Below are 25,238 nucleotides of genomic sequence, written 5' to 3' on the forward strand. Positions count from 1 at the left end.
AACAAAGTTACGGTAACCCATTAGGAATCAGCCAGGATACTCAATGCCACATGGGGCTGAAAATCCTAATTTGTCCCGAATATCCTGCCTCAAATAGCCCAAAATTTGTCCTGAAAGTAAGCATCGTTCTCCAGCTCACCCACAATGAGAAACTGAAATTAAATAGAACTTTTTGGTTTGCTGGTTCACACCATCAAGTGTAGGCAAAAAACTGGCCACATGTTTACTTGTTAAGCTGATCAGATTTAAAAAAGATGTTTAGTTTAATGGCTTTCCAGATTTTCTCCCCAATAAATTAAGAAGGCAATCAGCATTACAGTAGCTATCCAGCAATTTGCAAACAAAGCTTCTACCAAAAAAATCAAAGTAGGTAGCCAGCTTCCTCATCTGATGTAACTCAACATGCCTCCACACCGGGCTGCATCAGACAGAATACAATCTGTAATCCCTGGAGACCCAATCTCTCTTTTTCTCTTTCACTCCATTTAAGCATGCTTAGACCAGACATGGCTCTTTTAAAATCAACCAGTTTTAACCATTCTGCTTCAAGAAGAATCTTAAGAAATTCAAAAGTTTATGATTATTCTAAAATGTTGTTTGGCTTAATCAATCTGCTGTCATTGCCAGGGGTGTCCTCAGGGTAGGTCAAAAAAGTCAAGTTGGTTGCCACAAGCATGTGACTGAAGCTTGGCAATACACATAAAAATGGGCAGGGGTTTGGTCGCATAGTTATGGCCACCATCCTGACTTTTATGACACACTCCTCCTGCAGACAGCCCAGCTGCTGCAGAATTGCGAACTTTTTAAAAAGCATTTTTCATGGCCAATGCAGAGACTGTCTGATCTAGCTACTTACCAGTACTTTAACTTCACTTTAGTCAAGTCATAAACTTCAATCACCTAAAAAAGAGGAACAAATTGTAAAAACTATGAAAGACTAATCATTGGCTCTTGGAATTACACAAATACTCAACTTCCCTCTGTAAGGGAGTTACAATCAAAGAAAAACTCAAATTTAGGATTACATTTGAATAAAACAGAGGAAGAGAATGATATTTAATCCCAGCTACTTCTATTTTTTAGTTTGGATATGCTTTTAAAGCAGTGTTTTTCAACCTTGGCAACTTTAAGATGTGTGGACTTCAACTCCCAGAATTCCCCAGACAGCATGTTGAAGTCCACTCATCTTAAAGTTGCCAGGTTGAAAAACACCGTTTTAATGCCTGGAGCTAAGGGCCTGGAGATGTGAGTTATGGAAAGCAGGAAGACTACAGGAAAGAGGAAGAGAAGAGGGTGGGTTGGAATAGGAAAGAAGCAGAGAAGGAGATAAAAGATAAGAAATGAAAGCACAGCCGTGGTAGAGGAACACAAGAGAAAGCTGCAGGGCTGAGCAGAACACCATCAGAAGGTGACCAGTAGAGACCAAGAATCCCTATGGAGAGTCAGGGCAGAAGGTCAGAACACCAAACACGAACAATCAGTCTCAAAAAGTGCAAAATCAATTTTCAGTCGCTACTTTGCATATCATGGTCAATCATGGTTTGCATCTTCCATGAATAAACCATGATGACCTGGTTCACACATGGTAAACCCCACACCCCTAAAATGCTGCTGGAGCGAGTGACCTCACCTAAGGTTTACTTCAAGCCTGCACAAGCTTGGGAACCCCTGTGCTGCTTAATGCTACGAAAAGAGATTGACTGATCTATGAGAAACCATTAACCCCAAAAATCCTGCCCCACACCAAGCAGGAGCTTCAAAAGGGAAACAAGCATGGCTGCCCTGAGTGAGAAGAAAAGCAAAACTTCCCCAAAACTCTAGATGCCTTTGCCCATGTGGCAGAAAAAAGGATAGGAGCAAACATGTTCCAGTAAGGAAAAGGGGGCCCCACTGCTCCTCAGAGGCACTGCCAAATAGAAAAGTTGAACATTAAACTGAGGAGAAAAGGATTAAACGCACAGGGGATAGCTATACTGAAGTAGCGGTGTGTGCTCTGATGGGTTGCAGGGCTCCTCTTGTTTTGCAGTGTGTTCCCTGCAGTTCCTGTAGCTGTCAATGTGTGACACACAAGAAATTTTATTTTTCAGCCTGGTTGTTGGAGAGCCTGATGCTGTCTGGGGCTAAGAGGGAGGGACCGGCCTGAGGTCATCCAGATGACTTGCCTGCCTACGGGAGGAATAGAATCTGGGCCTCACCTCATAGTCCAGTGTCTTTACCACTACACCACACTTGCTCTGGGGCTGAGAGAGGAGGACTGCCCCAAGTCTCCTCCAAGGAGCTTTCATGGCCAAAAGGGGACAGAACTTGGGTCTCCCTGTTCCTGGTCCTCCACCTTCTCCACTGCACCATCCTGGCTCTTGGGCTGAGAGGGAGGGACCGTGCCAAAAGGAGCTTCCATGGCTGAGGGAGGGACCACAACATGGGTCTTCCTGCTCCTAGTCCAGCACCTTTAGTACGACACCTTAACCACTACATCATGCTGGCTCTCTAATTGTCTATATTGGAGTTAATTTTATTAATTATATCTATTTTTTTCCTGGTCCTGCCTATGTTTGGGGGAAATCCACACTAGATCAGCCCTAAAATGGTTGGACTCTCCTCGTTTATGGCCTGCTTAAGTCAGAAAGTCCCTCTGCTTCCTTCTGATATCATGACTACAGGGCTTGAGGAAAAGAGGGAGCTGTCCAAGGTGCATATGAGATGGTGGATATGCTCCACCAGCCAGAATATGGAGAAGGGAAGTCAAAGCAGGTGCTCACCCACCCCCTTCTTTATATCTAACACATTTGGAAGGCTTCTTCTTTTGAAATCAATCATCTCCAGAGCTGCTTATCCAACAGCTGTCATGTATTCTAGCTGAAACAACATATTCAAACCTTGTACAGTGGTCTAAAATCAAGACATTAAATCACGACCAAAAGAAGTGTGAATATCAGCATCGCTACGTGCTTCAGCAGCACCCAGCCCCATAAACACACAAGATCTAAATAATGAGACAAGCAGTAGCCATGGAGACCCAGTTGCACAGTTGTTGCTCAGAACATGGTTGGTGTCAGCTTTGTGATAATTCACTTTGGCAGTACTCATGGACTCTTACGGGAGGGTGGAGAGAGACAGAATTGTAACTTCTGAATGTGAGATTACCTTTAGTCTTTGATTGAAAGCATCAAATAGCAGTTTGATTCCGTCCTGAGTCAGGTTAAGGATGAGGTCATGGCTAAGAGGAGACTGGAAAATAAATAAAAGAAATTCATTTTTAAATAGCTGGCAGAGAATTTCTGGAGCCCTGTTTTCTGAAAGCCAAAAGAAAGAACCTTGGCACTGGTTTCTTTCAGTTGGCACAAGGAAAGGTTGCAAGTTCAGTAGAGGCCACCAGAAAACAGACATGCCAAAAACTGCAGTTGCCAAATGTCTTTTCCTCATATTATTTAAATAAAATATAGGGGCACTAGGCAAGATCCACATTACATTAAAATTCAGAGAAAACTGCTTTCTCAGAAGAGGAATATCAGCTAAGTCTCATGCTCCTGGCTGAGGACGAACAACCAAAATGCATCACGAGAGAGACATTTTTATCACACTATCAACACAACTACAATGAGTGCCTTGAGAAATAAAAAGCTGGAATTCTGCCCCTTTACATCAACTTTTAAATTCCACTGAAAATGTCAAATCCATTCTTGTTATTATGGTTAATGAACAGCCACTGCTAGTCCATGGCCAATCAGAATGGGAGAGAATAATTCATTCAACTCCTTCCCAGCTTCTGAGCGGAAAAGATTGAAGAATGGAGAATTTACAGATGCATGTTAATTGCTTGAAAATGACAACATCCTCCCAGGTAGTTTGCAGGGGAAATGATGTAATTCTCTTCCCCAGTAACAGAACTGTCAAATCGCGCCAAAGCAAAATGCCATTCCAATGGGGTGACTGTTTACAACAGCTGTTCCCAACCAGATGCTCTCTCCTGAGATATTTGCCTTTGATTTCCATCATTCCCAATCAGGATGGGTCCTCCTGGCTGAGCATTATGAGAGCTGAAGTCTTAACACCTCTAGAAGGCTTCCGTTTGGGGAAGAGTGTCAAATATGGAACAGTAACTCAATCAACACAAGACGCACATCTGGCGTTCATAGTTTAGATTACTTAAATAATTAAGTCCAGATGCATGCTGGTCAGAAGCAGTCCATCACTCATACTCTTACTCTTACGATGCATTAACTCCCACCTCTGGAATCACTTCCTAGAAACTCTTGTGCAAGCTGAAAGAGTGAGCAATATGTTTTGTGTGCTTGTAGATCCCCACTATATCTATTGCTCTGAAGAAGCGTCTATTCCTCACAATGAGCTAAAAATTGCCCAGCTGGTTTCAGGCAGGTTTCTAACTCACTTTCAGAACCCAGCTGTTTTATACTGTATTTTTTTAAAAGATGGCTTTTGACCTCCTCAACTGACAAAAGCTAGGCTTAAAAGAATTAGCAAGGGACATAAGTGCGCATAGGGACTTTGGACTTAAGATTCTTCAAGAGCATCCATTTCTATCCTGAACAATTTGCAGTGAACAAATTCTGAAATTTCCTGTGCAGTGCAAACAGTAGCTTTTGGAAGGTGCTGTTGGGACGTTTAAAAATACAAATGGCTCTATCCAAGCCTTAAGCACTCTTCTATGCTGAAACAGAGATAGGGCACTATCAAAACAGAGTCATGTTTTCCTTTCTTAAAAGCAAGGCAGAACAGCTTCCATCCAATATAGCAGTGTTTCTCAACTTGGCCAACTTTTACATGTGTGAACTTCAACTCCCAACTGGTGGCTGAGGAATTCTGGGATTCGAAGTCCACATGTTAAAGTTGACCAGGTTGAGAAACACTGCAATACAGGAATACAATGAATGCAAATATTGAAGCATTTGTTACAACAGCTGTAGAAATGTCAGATTATAAAATCAAACTATACAAACAACATGTAGCTATTATTTACATAGGGTGTCCTATGCACAGAAAAATTCCCCTCCCCCTGGAATGATGCTTGGTCTGCACACAGTTCTCTCTAAGCAAGATCCCCATGATACAGACTTGGACCAGGGCAGGGTTGGGCACTGCATCCCGGCTGTGATGGTATGAAGGAAAGACTTTGGGAGAGAGGAGGAAGAGCCTCAGATTAGGCACCAGTCAGGTAAGAGGCAGCTGAGCCCACAAAAGAAATGGGGGTGGGCAAATGTCTCAGAAGGGACACTCCCTAGTTTCTTGGACTGTACAGGTAGTCCTTGCTATCTGACCACAATATGGATCAGAATTTAGGTCGCTAAGCAATTTGGTTGTTAAGCGAATTGGAGCTGATTTTACAACCTTTTTACGATGGCCGTTAAGCAAATCACTGCAGTCGTTAAGTGAATCACCTGTCATTAAGTGAATCCAGCTTCCCCAATGGACGGTTTTTGCTGGAATTCGCTTAACAATTGCGTGATTTGCTTAACTACGTGATTCACTTAATGATTGTGATGATTCACCTAACGACCGTAGTAAAAAGGTTGCAAATTGCATTCATATGACTGTGGGGGTTGTAAAGCACTTTTCCCAAGACTGTTGTAACTCCGGACCATCATTAAACAGTCATTAACCGAGGACTACCTGTAAAGGCGAGGAGGCAGAATTGTACTTTCAGACTTGCAAGATTCTGTTAATTTAACCTTACATTAAAGTTAGAGCTAGTGCTCCTGGGTGTGCTTCTTGTCTGGACTATCTCGGAGGGCTAACAACTCAGTGATCCAAGCCTTGTTAGATGGGTGATGATACAGTATATTTACGAACTTATGCTGAAAAGAGAACAGAACACATCTGAAGAAATTGCTCTAATTGTCACAGCACCCTGTGGCTTTCTTCCCCAGCAAATCTTAAAACCAGACAAAGGCAGCTTCTTAAAGGAAATGTGGACGTGTACATGCGCATAAGTGTATGTAAAGGATGTCTCAACTCTGAGCTCAGAGCTTGAGAAACAGCAGGTAATTTTACCTGATGTGGTGTTATATTTTAATATAGAATTAGAGAGGGACGGAGGGAGAAATGAAGAGGAAATGGGATTTCCAGGTGGCTGAATAGCCATGTTACTCTACTTCACCAAAAGTAAGGCTCTTGTGCCTTCTTAAAGCCTAACAAGTATATAGTGGCCCCAGCTCTTGAGAAGAATAGAGGAAAAATGAAGTACATTTACATCTTGAGTCTGAGTTAGACATGGATGTGCTCCCCATGGTAGGGAGCAGAGAATAGTCAACATTCACATTAGAAGGAAAAGAAAGGCTGAACACAGAACATCCAGCTTATTAACAGGACAGAAGTAATATGCAGCTGTTTAGGCTTACAGATAGATAAATCCTTCATTCGTATCAACAGTTTCATTTTGCCTGTATCTTCCACCCTGCTCTTTAGGAATTCAGCAAAAACGTCTTGCACAAATATTCACAAGCATATTTCTGCTCACTTTTAATTCCCGTGGTACTTTTTTTTTTATGGCATTAACTTCTTTGCATACGTATCCATCGTAAACAGCAATTTGGGGTGTGTGCTTTTTCTGAAATAGCAGTTCTCCCATCATATAAACATTTTTCTAAGTGTTTTTTGAGCAGCCATTCTGTGCTGCAACTTTTCAATGTCTGAATTTGAGCATGAAAAACAATTTCCATTTTTCCTATTTATATTAAAAATGCTCATGAAATACATTTTAAATCTAAATTCTCATGTGACCATTTTTTCAGCAGGGCCTAAGTTTAGTTGAGACCCAGGTTACTACAGGACAGCCCAAAATAGTTTTGGATTTATCATCGCTAATGGACAGCTAACAGAAGTATAGGAGAATCAGAGCCAAGAAAACATGTTCAAATAAGCCTGTTAGATCCTTTAAAACAGTGGTTCTCTATCTTTTTTTGCCTGTGCCCCCTTTCTAACATTGTTTTTCTCCTGTGCCACCCCCCCAGTCCCATTATTGGATAGGGACATGGGACAGTAACTGGTGTATTTTCTGATGTCAGCAAGACAGTATTTGCAGTATCATATACTTTGCTTTTCTGTGGCCCCCTCGGTATGCGCTGTGGCCCCTTGTTACACTTTTTCACCTGTGGGCCCCTTCAAAATCCTAGGGTCCCCAAGGGGCCATATGTCCTCTGGTTGAGAACTGCTCCTTTAAAATCTTAAGTGTATCTGGAACAAATTTACACAATCTGCACATCCACTCCCAGAAGCTGGTTGTGGAGCCCAGAGCCTATGTGTAATACATCCAAATTTAAATAAACTTGCAATTGTACTGGCCTTCCCATATTCCTCCAACGTCAAGGTCCCTGAATATCTAGCTCAGGGGAACCCACATCTTTTGGGGCTGATGGAGATACTTAGACTATTTAGGTCACCCTCTGGGCGATTTTACAAAACAGCCGATGGAAGTTTTGTAAGATCCTCTCCAGCAACCAACACCCAGATAAGCAGGGATTAACACCAGACAAACAATCAAGCAGAAAACAATACCCTAATCAAAGAAGTAGCAAGGAGAAAACCACACCCCACCAACACTGGCAGGTGTGTAATGGTATGTGGGAAAGACCTTGGGAGACTGGGCCCAGAGACACTGCCTAGTGAATGGTCAGATAAGAGACAACATAGCCCAAAGCTGCATAATGGGAAGAGCAAGAGGCTCAGAAGAGACCCTTTCTAAGTTCTCGGGCTGTAAAGGTGACAATGGGAGAACTGTACTTTCAGACATGCAAGATTCTGTTATGTAGCTTTACAGTAAAGTAAAATTAGTTTATGTGGTTGTGTTTCCGGTCTGGTCTACCTAGTAAGGCTGACACAGGGCAAGCTACGGTATATAAACAGGGAACAAACCCCACACTCACTAGCACTGATGATGTTACCTAGTCTAGTAATGATTTGTATGTTACTTTTCTCTTTGAGACTAGCTTAAGTCATCTTAAACCATCTAGAATAAATGCCTCTATTAAATATTTTGATTTCAAGCCTGCCTTCCTGTCTGCCTTCCTTCCTTCCTTCCTATCAAATATTTTCTAACTAATTTATGGGCTTTTCTATGAGAACCAAGAAGTAACCTGATTATGCTTCGATCATAAATAATTTTCATTTGATCCTATTAGCAGATTTTGGATCTGGACCACAGCTTAGGAATCACAAAATTAAAAACAAGCAGCCATATTTTCTTGTACTCATAATTAACATCCTTCAACAGGCATGGGATATACAAGAAGAAATGAATGACCTTCCCAAATTCTGACCAGATGAACCAAGAAGTAAACTACAATGCCATCATGTGAGAATTGATCACTATCCTAAGATCAACATTTAAAATGATATAAAAATCCCTGAAATACTTTACATTTCACATCAGGAGGATCATTTGCAGAATTCTCCCATGAAACAAACTGGCTATGTGTGACAAACTTCCTTATTAATTAAACAGCTATCTATGTGAACTGGAATAAAGGAAAATATATTAATTAAGAGAGTATAAACAGGGCAAAAAAAATATTAAAATTTACAAAAGTCAATATATATTTGAGGACCAAATCAGCCAGAGCACTGACAAAAATTGTGATTATTTATGGATAAGAACGTAAGCTCTTTTTAATTCATTTCTTTCTAAAAAGCAAAATCCATGCCACAAGGAAATCAGTGATTCCTAGGTTTTTCTTTTTAAAATCCTCACTGCCTTTCCTTACCAAAAGTATAACAGACTGCAAAATAAAGGCACTCTTCAGTGCTGATGAATTAAAGTACTGTATTGTGATTTTAGATTGCAAAGTGTGAATCTGAAAAACAGGGATTACAGTAACGCTGACTGAGATTTTAATCATGTATTAGCAGCTGTTTGTTTAAAGCATCAATATGTCTTAAATCCTGCTTTTAATTTTCCTGCTTTTACAGGATTATTAACTGATTTTGATTAGATTTGTTCCCTGATGCAACAGTCTAAATGTAAGATGGGAGCACATTATCTGCGAAAATCCATCACAATCTCTTGAGCAGGTGACTCTCTGAAGCATTTAAACGTCTTTTTTTCCCAATCCAAAAAGATTAGGGATGTTAACAATCTGTTCAGAGCTCTGATTGGGAAATTCAGGGATTTGATGGGACTGAATTACTAAATTGTTTCGATATGCGCAAAACTCCTTTCTTATTTCCAAATGAAATCAATAATCCAAATCAAAGTGACCTGTTTCAGTTCAGCTCTCTGAATCCAATACATGTTCTGATTAGATACAGATTCTGTGAAAAGTTAAATATGTCATCAGTCCCTTGGAGTTGCAAGCTATGATAAGGTCAGAAAATATTCTTGAATAAAACTAATCATACACACACTCACACATATACACACCTGACTGACACAATGTGAAAGCTACCATGTTTTTTAAAACTACATTCCTCAGGATGTGGCAACTGCCAAAAATGTTTAGATATTATACAGACCAACACACACACACACAATAACATCACGCAATATTGACACATCCTGTTCCTTGCAGGGTATTGATTGCACATAGAAAACAACAGCAAGCGAGCTTAAGCAAGACTTACTTGTTCACTGTAGAGAACTTGGACATTTTTGATGATACGACAGTGTTTCTGAACAATTGCTACAGCCTGAGCCAATGGCATTCCTAAAAAAAAAAAAGGAAGACAGAGAGTTGCAGTTGTTGCTCCTACTTTAATCATGTTGGTGAAAAGGTGTTTGCTCAGCAGAGTGCTTGTGGGGCAATATCTGCCCACTGGTGAAGAACCAGTTGACCTGCACAAACATTTCCAGCCAGTGAGTAAGCTCAGCTCAGTGCATCAAATCAGGAAAAGCAACCTGTGTTTTCGGAATATAAACAAGCCATAAAACTGGGAATGTTTCCTAAGCTGGGCAAGACCAGTGAGCAGAAAGTTTCTGACTTAAAAAAAGAATCATTACACCCTCAGATATAACTAGGAACTACAATTTAAACATTCCTTCCATTTACAAAGTACGAAAATAAGTACATCATGTGTATTTCTGGTGGCACCCATAATTTTGGTTTGCTAGCATATTCATGAATCCAGAGGTTGGCAGGTTTTTGAGCCAGTGGACAGGCTTGGAAATTGGAGTGTGTGTCCTAGAGGCCCTCAGAAAATGGCCATCCCCATGGAAGCCATTTTGTGAGAGGTCCCATCACACATTCCCAAAACTCTTGGGCCACGGATGTTGTCTGTGCCTGCTTTAAAGCCTTTGAAGACAAATGTGTATTTGCCAAAATGTGCATTTATCAAACTGATTGACAGAAAATCTTCATCATAATGCAAGGCCTTCTAGGAACATTACAACATATATTCAAATCGGGCAAAGTATATTGTGGTTTTGTATCTGCTTTATTCCATGACACTCTAATTGCTCAACAAATTTATCTTCATAATTCCAACTGTACAACTGTGTTATCTATACAGCACCGGACAAAATCTTTCTTTTCAACAGCAAAACAAGGCCACCAAGTTGTTCATCTTCATATTGTTTAGCAGAAGCTAGCCTGAATAAAATAGCTGCTAATTCTGATTTCTTTTAAGTTGGTTCAAATGTTCTCTTGATACCCAAAACAGTCTTCCCTCAAATTTTATTTGGTTCTAGCTTTAGGATAACAGCCGAGTTTTGTAATGACAGCTTAGGGCAGTGTTGTCCAAACTTGGCCACTTTAAGATGAGTGGACTTCAACTCCCAGAATTCCCCAGCCAGCATGGCTGGCTGGGGAATTCTGGGAGTTGAAGTCCACTCATCTTAAAGTGGCCAAGTTTGGACAACACTGGCTTAGGGTGTCAGGTTTGGGTGCCCTCACAAAATGGCTTCTACAAAGCAAGCATCTATTCTGGAAAGGTGCTGCAACAGTTGTTGATCAGATGATCAAAATCAGATGAGTGAGGTGAACAGACAATAACTTGCCCAAGTTCTGAATATCAGGCAGAGAGAAGATAGAGTCTCAACCTATCAATCAGCTGGATTCACACAGCATGCTAAACCTGAAACCCAGGTAAACAAACACCACAACAATGCCCAAACAAATAAATTCTATTATGGCATAACATCATGACCTGGTTCAGACAACCTACTGAGATGAAGGTTGGGTTCTCACAATGCAACACACCAAACCACAAACTATCTAATTCCATTTCAGATGCTAAATGGAATGCTAATCATGTCCATTCATTCTCCTTTTCAATGTCACCCTCCCCAATTGTGTCTTCCAACACACATTTTTTTTTTCTCTCTTTCAAGATCATATCCCTGAAACTATACCCTAAACTCCTCTTGGGGACGCGGTGGCGCAGTGGCTTAATGACGCTGAAAGTTGCCGGCCAGAAATGGCTGACGCTTCGGCGGTTCGAGTCCAGCCTTCATGCTAAACAGGGTGAGCTCCTGTTTCCTCCCCAGTTCCTGTCAACCCAACAGGTCGAAAACTCACGTGAGTAGACAAATGGGTACTCTCACTCCGGTGGGAGGAAAAATGCTGGCGGCGCTTGCACGGGAGTCGGGAGCAGTTGCCGGTAAGCGCGAAACCGCGCTCGCCCGAAAAGGGCGCGAAGCAACGGAAACCCCGCCTCCTGCGCTCGCCAGCTGGGCTCTGCTCTAGGAAGGAGGCTCTGGCAAACCACTTCTGAAACAATTGCCTTGAAAACTGCAAGGACTCGTCCGAGCAGTCACTGCAGGGTCAGTAATGACTGAGTGCAGACAAAAAAAAAAAAAAAAATACTCCTCTTGCATCACAACTCTCTCCCATTCTTGGTGATCCCAGACCAATCCAGCCTTCCCACAGAACTTCACACTTGACTCTTCTAGATCCATTTTTCACCTTTCTCTCTACCAGTATGTCTCCAACTCTTCTCCCAGCCATCCTCTTTGCTCCCCCTTTCTGTCACATTTGGTCATGATTGTTGGTTCTTCCATGCTGAATTACCCCAACCCTTCCCACCCAAACGTTGGAAACTCCTGGCCTCAAGAATTCTGAATTATGACCCACTTTCTGATGAGTATCTTTATGATTGCTTGCTTGCTTGACTTTTAGTCTCTCCTCATGAGACAGAAAATCTGTTGCTGGTCAGATGGATACAGCTCTGTGATCTTGTTTGGTTTCTTAGCTTAGCTTAAAGCTCTCCATTTTTTGATGGCTCTTTTGTTCATTGCTATTTCTATCTTTTGCATCTTTAGAAGATTATAACCCTTTGTTCCTTGTTCTTCCGTTTGTGTTGCTTTCTCCGTTTCTTTTGGACTACTGTGATCTGGATTTAGGACTCTCTAAAAGTTTTGCTTTTTCAACCGATAGTGGTTAGTAGCTTACAGGCCTAACATTGGGGTACCCAGTCCTTGTGATCAGTGTCTAGGTGTTCACAACTTGAGGAAACCCTTTTTATGCTTGGACGCTGCACCATTCTCCATCCAGTCTCCACTTGAATGTTGAACTAAGATTTATAACTCTGTTTGAATTTTAACAAATTTATACCCCAAGTATTCCATCCCGCTGAAAGCAATTTTTACTTGTTCTTCCATATTTCTTTTAATTCTTCATTAAAACTGTCCATAAGGTGCACCTTTAGAATATACCTGTGCTTCTCTGTTTCCTCTTTCTTCTAATATGCAATTGCTTAAATTATCACTCTAGGTGGGAGGTGAAAGTGTCCTATGCCTTCTTTGGGTCAACATGTTTTCCTCATCTAAAAAAAGAATAACTTTTCTTGTGCATGTTCAAAATTAATCTTAGCCACTATTTCACTTAAATAGATCACAGCTATTACTATATTATAATCAAATATAACAGAGGGGTAGGATGGGGGCTGTAAATCAAGTGTACCATATTAGTACATGTATGATAGGATCTGCACCGTTGGGGGAATGGATTCAGGACAGGCAATTGTAGTTTACTTACAGACCCCTTTGAAGCTCAGTTGGGTTCACTTCTCATAGCCTGAGGACTGGACAGGACTGAGACAGCCTGTCTTTTATCTGTTGACTATTTGTAACAGAGGAACATAAGTGCTACAAGGAGCTACACATAAGCTGCATAGAACATACAATCACAGTGGGTTTTTTCTATATTGTTATAATAAGGTGCCCATATTGTTGGTTCATATTGGTGTGTTGGTCTTCTTAAGTCATTTGACATTCCGCAAATGAATACAGCCCTTGCTGAAAGCTGGGTTTTTTGTCTAAGACTATAAGAGATGGGCAATGAGTGAGAAAACTGCTTAAAACAGTTCCTACATGGTGACAGTCCCACCCTCCTTGACTTTCCACTGCCATCTTCAAATCTCTTTCCTTATTGGATGGAAGCAACAAGAACTATCCTTTTTCCTTTCCTTTTTTGGCCTGGGAGCCCTCGTCATCAACTGCCTGCAAGCAACTGGGTTCAGCCAACATGTAAACCATGGCTTACAAATTCCATGGTTCGGTACACATCTACACACTAAGCCAGAAATCCTGGTTATAAACCCTGATGGCTGGATTCTCACATGCTGGGCTGGTTTCACAGAACACATGAAGCCAAAACCCATGGCTTGCAAACCACAATGACTGGGTTCATACACTATGCCAAGCTGTGAATCCTGGTTTATATATTGAAATGCCTGGATTGGTGCTGTATGTGAACCTGCAAAGGTGCACAGTGCTTGTGGCTGAGCGCAATAGGTAAACCCAGACATGCTGTGGAATAAAATGGCTCTCCCAGCCCCCTGGGGAAAAAAATAAATACGAAATAGGAATATCAGTAGGATACTAACTGAAAACAAAAGTAGATGCCTACAAGAAGCGATTTATCTGCTTTGGGACAAGCAGCCTTCGGGCACATTATGTGCTAAGAGACACACAGATCCATATATCATTGTAATATTGCGTGCACATGTCTATTCACAGCACACAACTGGCAAGAGTGCCATATATCTAATGATCCAGCCTTCCCCAAGGGCTGGCCAAATGCAATTATGGTTGTGTCCGAGGGTTATCAATCTCAGAATCCTAAATCAATACAAACTCTGCAAAACTAACACATCATTACTAGTAGGGGACAGGCTCATATGCTGATTTTACAGCAGCAGTGGAAAGTTACAGCATCCCAAGAAGGCTGTATGTTTTACAGCTTTATCTTCCAAGACTGCCCTGCAGAACTGTTTATCAGCTCCAAGAAAAACAAAGGCATCAAACAGAACTGATTATAGGCTGTGAATTTATTGCCATATTTACAGGGTAACTGATGAAGTATAAATGAAGGAGAGCAGAAAAAATAAATGGTGCAGGAATCAAGAATTTCTTTAGAAATGCACATAGCATAAAAGCAAGTCTGTTCCTCTGGTGTGGGAAGAACTGATCAGTTGCCTCCCATCTGATGCAAATTGATTCTGAAAGTAAGTTTGTACAGCTCAGACTTCAGATCTGGACCTTATCAAGCATAAAGCAGGACAATGTGGCGATCCCAGGAAAAAAACTTGCTTTCCAAACCCATAATATTCAAATCATTTCATAGGGGTGAAAAACAGGGACTGAGCAGAAAGAGAAAGGTAAGCGTCTTACAACATTTATTAGTAAAATCATTTCAGTGCTATCGTCTTACAAATAGAGAGCACTAGTAAATTATAATCTAAAACCACAAGATCAAGAAAGACTATTAAATTCAAAATGTTTTTCAGTCATTTGGGAAACAAGCCAAATATAATTCAACATATACTGTAGTCTTAAGAAAGATAGCTAAACAAGTGTCCTCCCACCAAATGGACTTCAAGTTCCATCCTCCCCTCACAGCCAGTGCAATTCCTCTCCCTATCCCAAGCCAATGGGTGTGCCAGCTGGGGAAGATGGGGGCTGCAATCCAGCATATTGGTCAGCACCAGGGAGGGGGAAGGTGTAAAAAAACACAGAAAATTTGCTTTCCAGAAGAAAGGAGGTTTAGGTACATCAACTTTAGTTGAAGGACCTCAAAGTTGATTGACCTAAATTCCCTTTTTTCTGGAAGGCAAACTTTACATGGGAATGCTCTAGCCTTGGCAGCGATATTTGGCGAATCCTATCACAGAAAAAGACAATGATCATATTTCCGGCACCATTAAATTTTATCCTTAGTGAAACATATTACTGCATCTTCTCATTTCTAGAACACAAAGACTTTTCAAAAAGAGATGACAGGCTCGTATCCTGAATCCTTTCCTTAATCTCAGGAGGATAAATTTCTTTCCCTTTACTTAAAATTATCCTCCCTGCTGTGCCCCCAGGCTCAATACAGTAAAGTTCTTCTTGAGATGACAAATTCCAAGTTTTCAGAATATAGTTCAATGTCACATTAAGATCTTTAACCATGCTATTTCTTTACAAAATTGTACTGGCATATATAATCATCTGAAAGCAAAATAAAGTTATAGGTGGACAAGAACAGATCGTATGAGTTAAAGAACTCTCACATTCCCTCCAACACCAGCAACCCTCCCCCCGCCAATATCCAACTTTTAAAAAATATTCTTTGAGGGTCCAATAAACACAAAAGAGTATTTTCTGATCAGTTAATTTCATTTTTAAATCATAAGAAGTATACGTTGTGTTTCTTAACACCTGGACCCACTGATTCTCCAAAACTGTATATATCAATTCTTCATTCCACAATTCAGATACACAGCTAATATTAACCTTCGTTTTACTTTTAATTCCTTATAAACTGGACCGTTTGCTTTCACTTAAGCATTGTATCTCTTAAGGATCTTAAAACTGCAAGTATCTTGGAGGCTGCTAAGGCATCTAGGCCACAGTGTTTAATTAGTACATATTTCAGTTGTATATATTGTCAAGGAAATGTTGTATATAAATCATATTCAAAATGCAATATCTCAACATCTTTAAAACAACCATTAACAGATCAACTGATTTAAAGTATTGATCCCTTGTTTGGCCCAACCAAAATATCTTCCCCACTATTTTCAAATTTGGGTTATTCCACAATGTTAATTTCTCATGTGATTTGGAATCAAAACATACCCACTTAACCTATTAATGACCAAATATGCCTGACAATCTCAAAGCTGGATTAATATACTTGGACTCTAAACTTTCAAGATTTCTCTCCAGATAGGCCCAAAGAGGGGAATATTCATAAAAAGGACTTTTCCAAAGAATACTGATGTTGAAATAAAAGCCCAGTGATATTACTAAAAACTTGGTAGGTTAAAGTTACCTTCATTATGAAGTAGCTTTAGTTTAGCCAAGGATATTTAAGGGGTTTAGCTTACCCTAATTTTTTTCTGACTTATCTTTTTAAAGTATCTTATTGGGATTAATACTGAAAAAGTTTGAAGACAATTGTGCACATTAAGCTCAAAAGTATGAACCAGAGATATTGGTGAACAGTTTCTCTTAAAAAGTGTTTGCGTAGTGGACTTGTTGGAAACAAACAAGACTCTTTAAGATCAGGTGTTGGCCAATGCATCTTAAGCAAAACTTGTATGCAACCCTCATTAGCCAAACCCAGTTCAAGTGTTAAGAAAAATACTTTTCCTATCTTGACTAAGTCATTCAGTCAGCTGCAATTTCCCAGTGTTGCATCCCCATTTCTCAATGAAGTGTTTCATTGTGATGTTTGCAAGATGCAACTCTGGCGATGACACACAGCATTCTGGTTGACTCAGCTTTGCGTTTAAGGCATGGTATGCTAGGGTGTAGTTTGTTGATCAAGCCAGTACTCTCTGGATTCACAGACTGACCCAAACATACAAAGAATATCATGGCTTGATACAGGCTTCTAAGCCCAGGTCAACCAAGGGTTCCCCAACCCGCTTGCCATACTTGGATTTTTGAGAGTGTGTAACAGGCACATTGCTAAAATGGCTACCATGGTGGTTGTGGCCAACCATGAAGCATCCCCCTTGAAGTAATCTGGAAGGACTGTTTTTCACTACTTTTCTAACCTTTGAAGATACTGTCTTCTACCTGCCTTATCTCCTTCTTTTTCCTAGTGATGGGGTTGTTTCTAACCAAAGAACTGGGCTATTTTTATTTTTCAAGATGCCTCCAAAGCCTACAAGGGCCCCAGAAGATAGCCTTTACTTTGCAGTACGGAATCTCCCCATTTCATTCATTCATTCTTTCTTTTTTTTATTGAAAAATCAGGTGGGTCATTGAACCTGGCAGATGTGAAGGGACCATCCATGGGCATAGTTAAGATTCAGAGTCTAGGCTTTTCAAGAAGAAAAAAAAGGAAATATTGCTCTGTCCATGAGGAAACCTCATGTCACCTGGAAACCACTGCCCATTTTCTTTTACAATATATTGCACTCTCTGAAGAACATCCATACATATTACATAAATCCATTAACAGTTAATTGTCCAGGGCTCTCACTTAGATCTTCCAGACCTATTGTCAGATCAGAATGATTTAATTTCTCTAAATACCTCTAAATTCTACTATAATGCCTGCAGAATTTATACAGGGTTGATGGGCTAGAATGAATATTTCATTGACCTTGTCAGCTTTAGTAATTGTATTAATGTTCTGTTAGTATTTTTGGTCTTTGACCGTCATAAAGAACTCCTGCTGATGTTGCTTGTTATGATAAAGTCAAGAGCTCCTAGGCTTTTAAAAGTGGCTCTTGCGGCAGGGAATTATGAGCTATTTCCATTCCAAGCAGGCGCAATTCAGACCACCAACAATGGCAACCATTCACATAAGGAGGAAAAAAGCAGAATTTGCAGATACAATGTGAGTAAGGACTCAATTTGTTTCTCTAGCCTAGCCGCCCAATCCACTCACTTTCTATATCACTCCACCTTGGGTTCGACTTCGTGCTCCTTTCATAACATAGTTCCCCAAACTGGTTCCTTCCAGATGTTTTACACTATACCCCCATCATGCCAAGAAAGCATGCCATGCTCTTTTGATCTGGAAAGCACTAAATGGTGGATTACAGCCAAGAAAACAAACAAATGGATCATCAAACAGATCAACCCAGAGTTCTCACTGGAGGCACAAATGACCAGGTTCAAATTATCCTACTCCAGACACATTATGCAAAGACCCAGCTCTCTGGAGAAGGCTCTGATGCTGGGAAAGGTGGAAGGAAAGAAAAGGAGAGGACGACCAGCAGCAAGGTGGACGGACTCAGTTACAGTGGCAATGGGGGCACCCTTGGAAGACCAGAAGGACTAGGCTAGGGACAGATCGTCATGGAAAAAATCTATCTATGTGATTGCTAGGAGTCAAAAATGACTTGATGGCACATAATCAATCAAGCAATCAGAGGATGAGAGTGATCAGAAGTTAAACAACAACGGCCCCTGCAAATAGAGAAAAAATGAATTCTTGGACTGATTAATCTTTGTTATGACTTTTTCTATGTGTACTGTAGAAATCTTTTAAAACCACTCTGGAGTACTTTCTCTTTTTTGCTTAATATTTATAAGCTGCCTCCCATCCCTTCACATCATTTTATTTATTTATTTATTTATTTATCAAATTTGTCACCACCCATCTTGTTAAAAAGTGACTCTGGGCAGTTTACAGCAGAGATACAATCAATTAAAATACAATATAAAAACAATCTTAATATTAAATACATTCCAAGAGAGATGGAGAATCAGCGAATAACTGTGATGGAATGGAATTATGAAGGCCAGGCTCAGGGAGATAAACATTTTCTTAGCTCGCCAGAGCAGCGTGGGAGATACAAGAGGATGAGACTGGCACCTCCCTGAGGAATTCACATTGTTGTGGCTGGATGGCTTGGGAGCTGGAGTTTCAGTCTGGGAAGATTCTTGCTAGAGGTTGTAGCTAATAAACATAGCTGAACTGAATTTGCATTGTCTCTTGGAGTTCCTTGGGCTAGGCCTGACAATAACTCAGGAAGCGTCATCAGGGCGCTAACCAGTGCTAGGGACGACTAGAACTCCTATCGCCCCATGCAAGCTGGCAGAGTCCAATCTTTAATCCTTTCAGGAGAGCCGGGAGGGTAGGGCCCTGCTGCACCTCTGGGGGGAGAGTATTCCAAAGGGTGGGGGCAACGGCAGAGAAGGTTCTCCTCCTGGCCCCCACCAGCCCACATTCTCTTGGTGATGGGGTCCGCAACACGCCCCTTCTGCCTGACTGGGTGGGACAGGCTGTTGTTGTAGTAGGGGTTGTTAACGTTATTAATGTTATTAAATTTATTGGCTGCTCAACTCCAGTGAACTTTGGGTGGTGTACAAAACTAGAATAAACTCCTGTTATCATCTTAAGATATTTGGTCATTTGGTTTTTAGGATATTCCTCTGGGCTAAATGTGAACCCCCTAACCCTTCTGATCTCACCGAAGAATAGGAGAATGTGAAGGGAAGTGAAAGAGACTTTGGGGTGAGAAGGCAAGAGGGAGAAAAGTTAAATGAATAATGACTGAGACATGAACAGGCAACCTGGAACCACATCAGGTCTTAGCCCAGGAAAAAGATTAGTTTCCATTTCTCACATTTGCTTCAGGAAAAAAGCTGCATTTTACCATTCAGACTAGAAACAGAAAAAATCTGGAAATTTTTAACCACGGGGAGGGTGGAATTCTCCATAATTTCTTCTTTCATTTTTTAAAGTAGAATAATGCAAAATATGGGTAATATTCACTTTTTAGTCACAGCTGAATTTATTATATATTTAACTACATTAAAACATATCCATCTTCCAAGGGGGAAGACTTAAGATCCTCTCGGTTGCCTGACACTTTTGTACCTCTTCATATTTGGGGGGCTGTTTTCAGAATATTTTCCGCTAGCCATGGTGGAATGGTTTTAAACCATACTGACCGGGAAAACGCAATGATGAAATGGAAGGCTTAAAATAGCCTTAGCAATATTTTTTATAAAAAAAGGACCACCTTTTGACCCAGAAAAAATCTGGGAAGGAACTGTATTTTAGCATTTTTCAACAAGACTTCCTAAACCATTGTTTGTTGAACAAACCATAATTGGCTTGCATCACAGATAATGCTATGCTGAGAATACGTATCACTCCAAGCCAAAACCAGGAAATGATTGACCCAGCCACGAAGAGAACCACCACCACTGCAAATCTGAGTTTTGTCAAAATGACAAAACGAGCGCTGCGCCATTGCAACGCCATCACTGCTTCTTTCATATGTGTGTGTAAGATCATGATACCCATACAAAAAGGGCAGCACTTACATTGCAACACTCTTTCATCAATTGCCTCCCCTCGCACAGGTGTTTCACACTTTCACTACCATAATGCCAGCCATGGTTGGTGCTATGAGAACAAAGGGGTCGAAATATTAAGAATACAGATCCTTTCAGCAAACATTTAAATCAGTGTTTCTCGACCTCGGCAACTTTAAGATGTGTGGACTTAGCTGGCTGGGGAATTCTGGGAGTTGGTCCACACATCTTAAAGTTGCCGAGGTCGAGAAACACTGATTTAAAGCAAGGATGGATGAAAGAGCTATGCTATGTTTTGGGTTCAAAGGCTACCGGGTGCTCCAGAGGACACAGCCAGACTCTTTTTGCAATTCCTTAAACCACATGATCCAGGGATTGCGCTGCAGCTGCAGAGCACGCAATCCCAAGAAAAGACACATGTGATTTGAGTTGCTAAGAGGTGCTACTTGTGGGCTGTGTGCCCCTGAGGCCTCTCTTTCTCTCTGAATCCAGAGTGTTGCATAGTCCAAAAAGACAACCTCTTGCTGTCGAGCTATTGTTTAACTCAAGTTCCTCAAACTGGTTTTTGAGAAACTTCTCATTACTTAGTAGAGGGGCCCCAACAGGAAAACTCAGTAAAAGGTGAAACAATATTCCAATAGTAAAACTTGTCTACCATTTGTTTACTTAAATATTTATCAACCCATCATCCTCAAAATAATCCAAGGCCTTCCAGATGTTGCTGGACGACAATAGCAGCACAACTTTTCTCTAGACTTTGCCCAGCCTATACAAGACATAAGGCTATGCTTAAAATATGCCCTTCAATGCATGGTCTCTGCAGGTTTTCTTGAAATAGTACACTGAGTGGAAAAATTCACCAAAGGCTGGCCAGTTTAGAACCACAGCAGAACCAAAATAAAGGCTTTGTATTTTATAACTGTCTTGCAAAGGGGTCAACCCCAAATCAGCTTTTATTTATTTACTGTGCATCATCACAGAGGAAGCAAAGAACACCAAAATGTTATTAAAATGGAGATAAAAATAGAACAATAACTATTAAATTCAAATATGAGCATGAGGATGCTAAGCAAATAAATGACTTTTTCTGGAGCAGAAAACACAAATGAGTAGAAACCAGAAAATTACTTCATTCTGACATTTGAAGAAAAACTCTAAGTAGGTAAATATGGGAAAAGGTTATCCATTAGTTCATTGTTGGCTGGGGAATTCTAGGAGTTGAAGACTACACACCTTAAGGTTGCCAAGGTTGAGAAACACAGCCCTAATGAACAAACCGAAAGCTACAGCTGGGTGGAAGAATTTCACTCAGCTACATAGCACTTCCTCTGCCTTCTGCTGACAAAGTGAAAAAATCTATGGATTTAAGGTAGCCTTCATTAAGAATCTGTGCAAAGGGTAAGAGAAGAGCAGTCTGTTTAACACATGCATCTAACCCATGTACTAGATTACAAAAGCACCTAAAATGTGGAGAAACAGTACAGGTAGTCCTCGTTTAGTGACCACAATTGGGACTGGCAACTCAGTCATTAAGCAACGTGGGTGCTAAGTGAAATCGCACTGTGCTTATGATCTTCCTTCAGCTTTCCTTTATTTTACAGCAGTATTTCTCAATCTCAGCAACTTTAAGATGTATGGACTGAGAATTCCTCAGCCAGCAAGTTGCTTTACAGACCTGCAAAGATCATAAATGCAAGAATTGATCATAAAGTTACTTTTTCATCACTGTTGTAACTACAAATGGTCACTAAATGAGACAGTCGTTAAACAAGGATTACCTGTATTAAACTATAGCCACAAAGGTGGCTAGTATCTAAATCAATTCCATGAGAGATATCACTGGGCATGAAAATAATCCAGGTTTCAAAGCAACACAGTAAGAGAGTCCAGCAATGTAAATTCAGTATTGAAACCAAGACAAACGTACAGGGAGTCCCTGGGTTAAGAATTCCCAGGTTACAGATGACCCAAAGTTAAGAACGGAGCCTACTGTGGCACAATTTGAGTTAAATACACAATGATTTGAGTTAAATATACAATACTACATATACGGTATTATACAATAATACCGTTCAGACTTACATACAAATTTGACTTAAGGACAGACCTTGGGAACAGAAATCGTTCTTAAACTGGGGACTACCTGTATTTCCAATTCTTCAGTTCAGTACTGCTGGCTGTTTTTAAAATTATTTTTGGCCCTGTTTTTCCCTCTAAGAAGCTGTGCATAAGGCTGTTCCATTTGTTCTTCTAAAGTGCCCTAAAAGGCTAAGGAACCTGATCAGGCCAAGAACACTTAGCATAAAAGAGGATTTGAACTGGTGTCTCCAGGGCTCAAGTGCAACGATCTAGGCCTGGGGCGCCTCTCTTCAAAGACATGATCTCATCGCTCCTTGTCTTCTGCCTTTCAACCCAGAGAGACCACCAAGAAACCTGGTGACAAACATTGACTGAAACTAAAACTGAGCCTTGCTGAAGACTCCAGGCCCAACAGCCTTCCCACCCCGCTCCCGTCCCCTTTTGGCATCCTCTCTGCCAGCTTTACTCTGAAATACGGCACCCAGACCAGAATCTGGAAAAACACCCCACATCTTTTTAGCCAAGCTTTCAACAAGGCTAAATGCCAGGTGATCTGAGCAATGCCCATGTGATTGCTAATGCATGTTGCTAAACACGTTGGAGTCCCGAAGCCAAACAAAAACAGAACACGACCCCTTTTAAGGACACTCCGGAGAAGGCGGGAAGCCTTCTTTAAGTATTTTGAGAGTTCTGCAAAAGAAAAAAGGAAAAAAAATCCTAGCCTTATCATGGAGGCGGCTTTGTTAAATCTCTCACTGAGGTGCTAATTTACTACATGCAGGCAAATACCTCCATCTCAGCTTTCCAAAGTGCTAAAAATGGGGAGTTTAAAGCAATGTTCTCAATCTCAGCCACTTTACATTGGGTGGACTTCCACTCCCAGAATTCCCTATCTAGCCATGCTATGAATTCTGGGAGTGGAAGCCCGCCCAGCTTAAAGTGGCTGAGATTGAGAAACTCAGGTTTAATGGCTCCCTATTAATGTTATGCTTCCGCTTCCCCAAACTGAGTCCATTCCAAGCACCTGAGACAAATCTTCCCCCAAACAGGTGGGATGTTCACTGAGATTCCCATCATCCTCAGCCATTGCTCTGCTGGAGGTGGATGATGGGGCTGAAGCCCACCCCGCGGGGAAGGATGATAAGGCTGGATCGAAGGAAAGTTTCTTCCCACTTTTCCCCTAATTCTGGGAGGAAAGCCCCTGAGGGGAGGGGATCCGGCACTTACCCAGGGTGAATTCCCATTGTTCATTCCCAAGAGACCGTTCGGGAAGCACTTCTAAATCTAGCATTGGTTTAAGCAGAATGGCCCAGTTGCCCCTTCGCTGGTTCCCGACGTGAAGCGTGGTTCGTCCTGAAGGTGGAGAGAACGGGGGGCGGGGTGGTGGTTATTCCTTCTCATCTCCGGTCTCAACCCAAAGCAAAGTTATCCGCACACACTCCCCGCCCCAGCTCAAAGAGGACCCTCTTCCTGTTCTGGGAATGCTGTTGTTTCTTTATTCAGAACAATCCTCCTTTTTCCCTTGGGGATGCATCCAAGGAGTTGAAGGAGATTCCCAAACTCTTTAAATATGCAGTATCCTGCAGCACGCAGGCAGATCCCACAACGTCCCTCTTGCTCTGCTTCAGCACAGGCTGCTTTCAGAAGGGGCAGGCGGACAAGGGGGCCTGTTCGCTATCTCCTCTGCCCCTTTGTCCCTCTGCCAGGAATAAAAGTGAGTCTTATTGATTCCTTGCCTGCCTGCCAAAGTTTGGGATAATTTCTTCCCGGTAATGGACATACCCCAAAAGGAGACGGGGCTTACCCAAGAGAAACCCCCCCCCCCCAATGCTCTTGAAACGCTTGGCAGCGACATTCACACAACTGCCTGAATGACATGCCGGTCGTGTTAGCCTACAGTCCTTGTATTGTGCAAATCCAGGAAAGGGGGCAGATTCAACACCACCTGGTGATGTTTAGCGCTACCCCGCCCCAAAAAGGATGGTGCTGGAATACAGTTCCCAGCAGCCTGGCCAAGAGTGAAGGATGCTGGGATTGTAGTTTTTCCACATCTGGAGGGCCACCTTTTTCCGGAGGGATCTGGGGGGCAATGCCCAGGGGCAACGGCACAGGGCCCTAGCCCCAGGCCCCCCACTGATGGGCACAGGCTGCCCGGGAAGCGCACCGGGCGACACCACCTTTATTATTCCGAGCGCCGGGCTGCTTCACCCAGGAAACCCCGACCCCAAAAAGGGGTCTGCAACATACACTCCCCCGCAGTGGGGTGGGGGTGGCTTTGGGCGCGGAAAGACCCCTCCTCGCCGGCTTTCCTCTCCGGAAGGAGCCCCCGAGCCCGAGGCGCCCCGCTCCTTCGCCTCGCCTCGCCCCCGGCCCCGCGTTCTCCAACCTGGTGCCCCCCGGAGGCGCGGGGCGGCGGGCAGCGTCGTGCGAGGCTGGGGCGCCGAGGCTTTTCCGCAGGGCGCCCCGCAGAGCCCGCGGGCCGGAAGGGGCGCTGCTCCCCAGCAGCCCCAAGCGCCCCCGCCCCAAAGACCCGCTCTCTTCGGGGGGCCCTTTCCCACGGAGGGGGCGCCGGGCACCCTGCAGAGGAGGAGGGGCGCCAGGAGGACCCCCGCCCGAAGGGGCTCCCCCTTCTCTCTCTCTCACCCGGGGGCCGCCGCTCCCCCGGGGGAGGGGAGGGGAGGGGAGGGGGCGGCGGGGCTGCGACTCACCTCACTTGCGGCTGCCGCAAAAAGCATGAAAATCGCCGCCGCCGCCGCCAGCCCAGGAGGGGAGGGGAGGGGAAGGAGGAGGAGGAGGAGGGAGGGGCCGCGCCTGCGCGCTGGGGGCCCGCCGCGGAGGGCGCTCTGCCCGCGCTCAGGGGCACCCTCTTCCGGGAAGGACGCTCATTTCTCCTACAGCCTCGAAGGGGGGAGAGCTCTGCGCACGCTCAGAGGCACCCCCGCCTCTTCTTCCCTCGAGGGTGAGAACTCTGCTCATGCTCAGAGGCACCCCATCTCTC

The 25,238-nt window shown here is 42.5% G+C and overlaps 1 protein-coding gene across 3 annotated transcripts in view; it reads right to left on the reverse strand.

Annotated features, from left to right (window-relative positions):
• The window catches only part of PHAF1 (phagophore assembly factor 1), a 47,440-nt gene extending 22,407 nt beyond the window's left edge, over positions 1-25,033 (reverse strand). The window contains exons 1-5 of one of the 3 annotated variants that reach the window (XM_088135912.1): positions 24,949-25,033; positions 23,468-23,593; positions 9,574-9,656; positions 3,145-3,228; positions 857-900 (exon numbers count right to left, since the gene is read on the reverse strand). In XM_088135912.1, the coding sequence (XP_087992038.1) occupies positions 857-900; positions 3,145-3,228; positions 9,574-9,656; positions 23,468-23,531 (275 nt within the window). In that variant the 5' untranslated portion in view covers positions 23,532-23,593; positions 24,949-25,033. Of the gene's footprint in view, positions 1-856; positions 901-3,144; positions 3,229-9,573; positions 9,657-23,467; positions 23,594-24,626; positions 24,760-24,883; positions 24,909-24,948 lie in introns of those variants that run through there. The other 2 variants (XM_088135914.1, XM_088135913.1) reach the window with 2 other exon arrangements.
• Positions 25,034-25,238: the final 205 nt, after the last annotated feature.

The sequence above is a fragment of the Python bivittatus genome, unplaced genomic scaffold (genome assembly GCF_059951505.1).
Source record: "Python bivittatus isolate LINGU-HERP-01145 unplaced genomic scaffold, Pbiv_v1 ctg000190_np1212, whole genome shotgun sequence".
Taxonomy (NCBI): Eukaryota; Metazoa; Chordata; class Lepidosauria; order Squamata; family Pythonidae; genus Python; species Python bivittatus.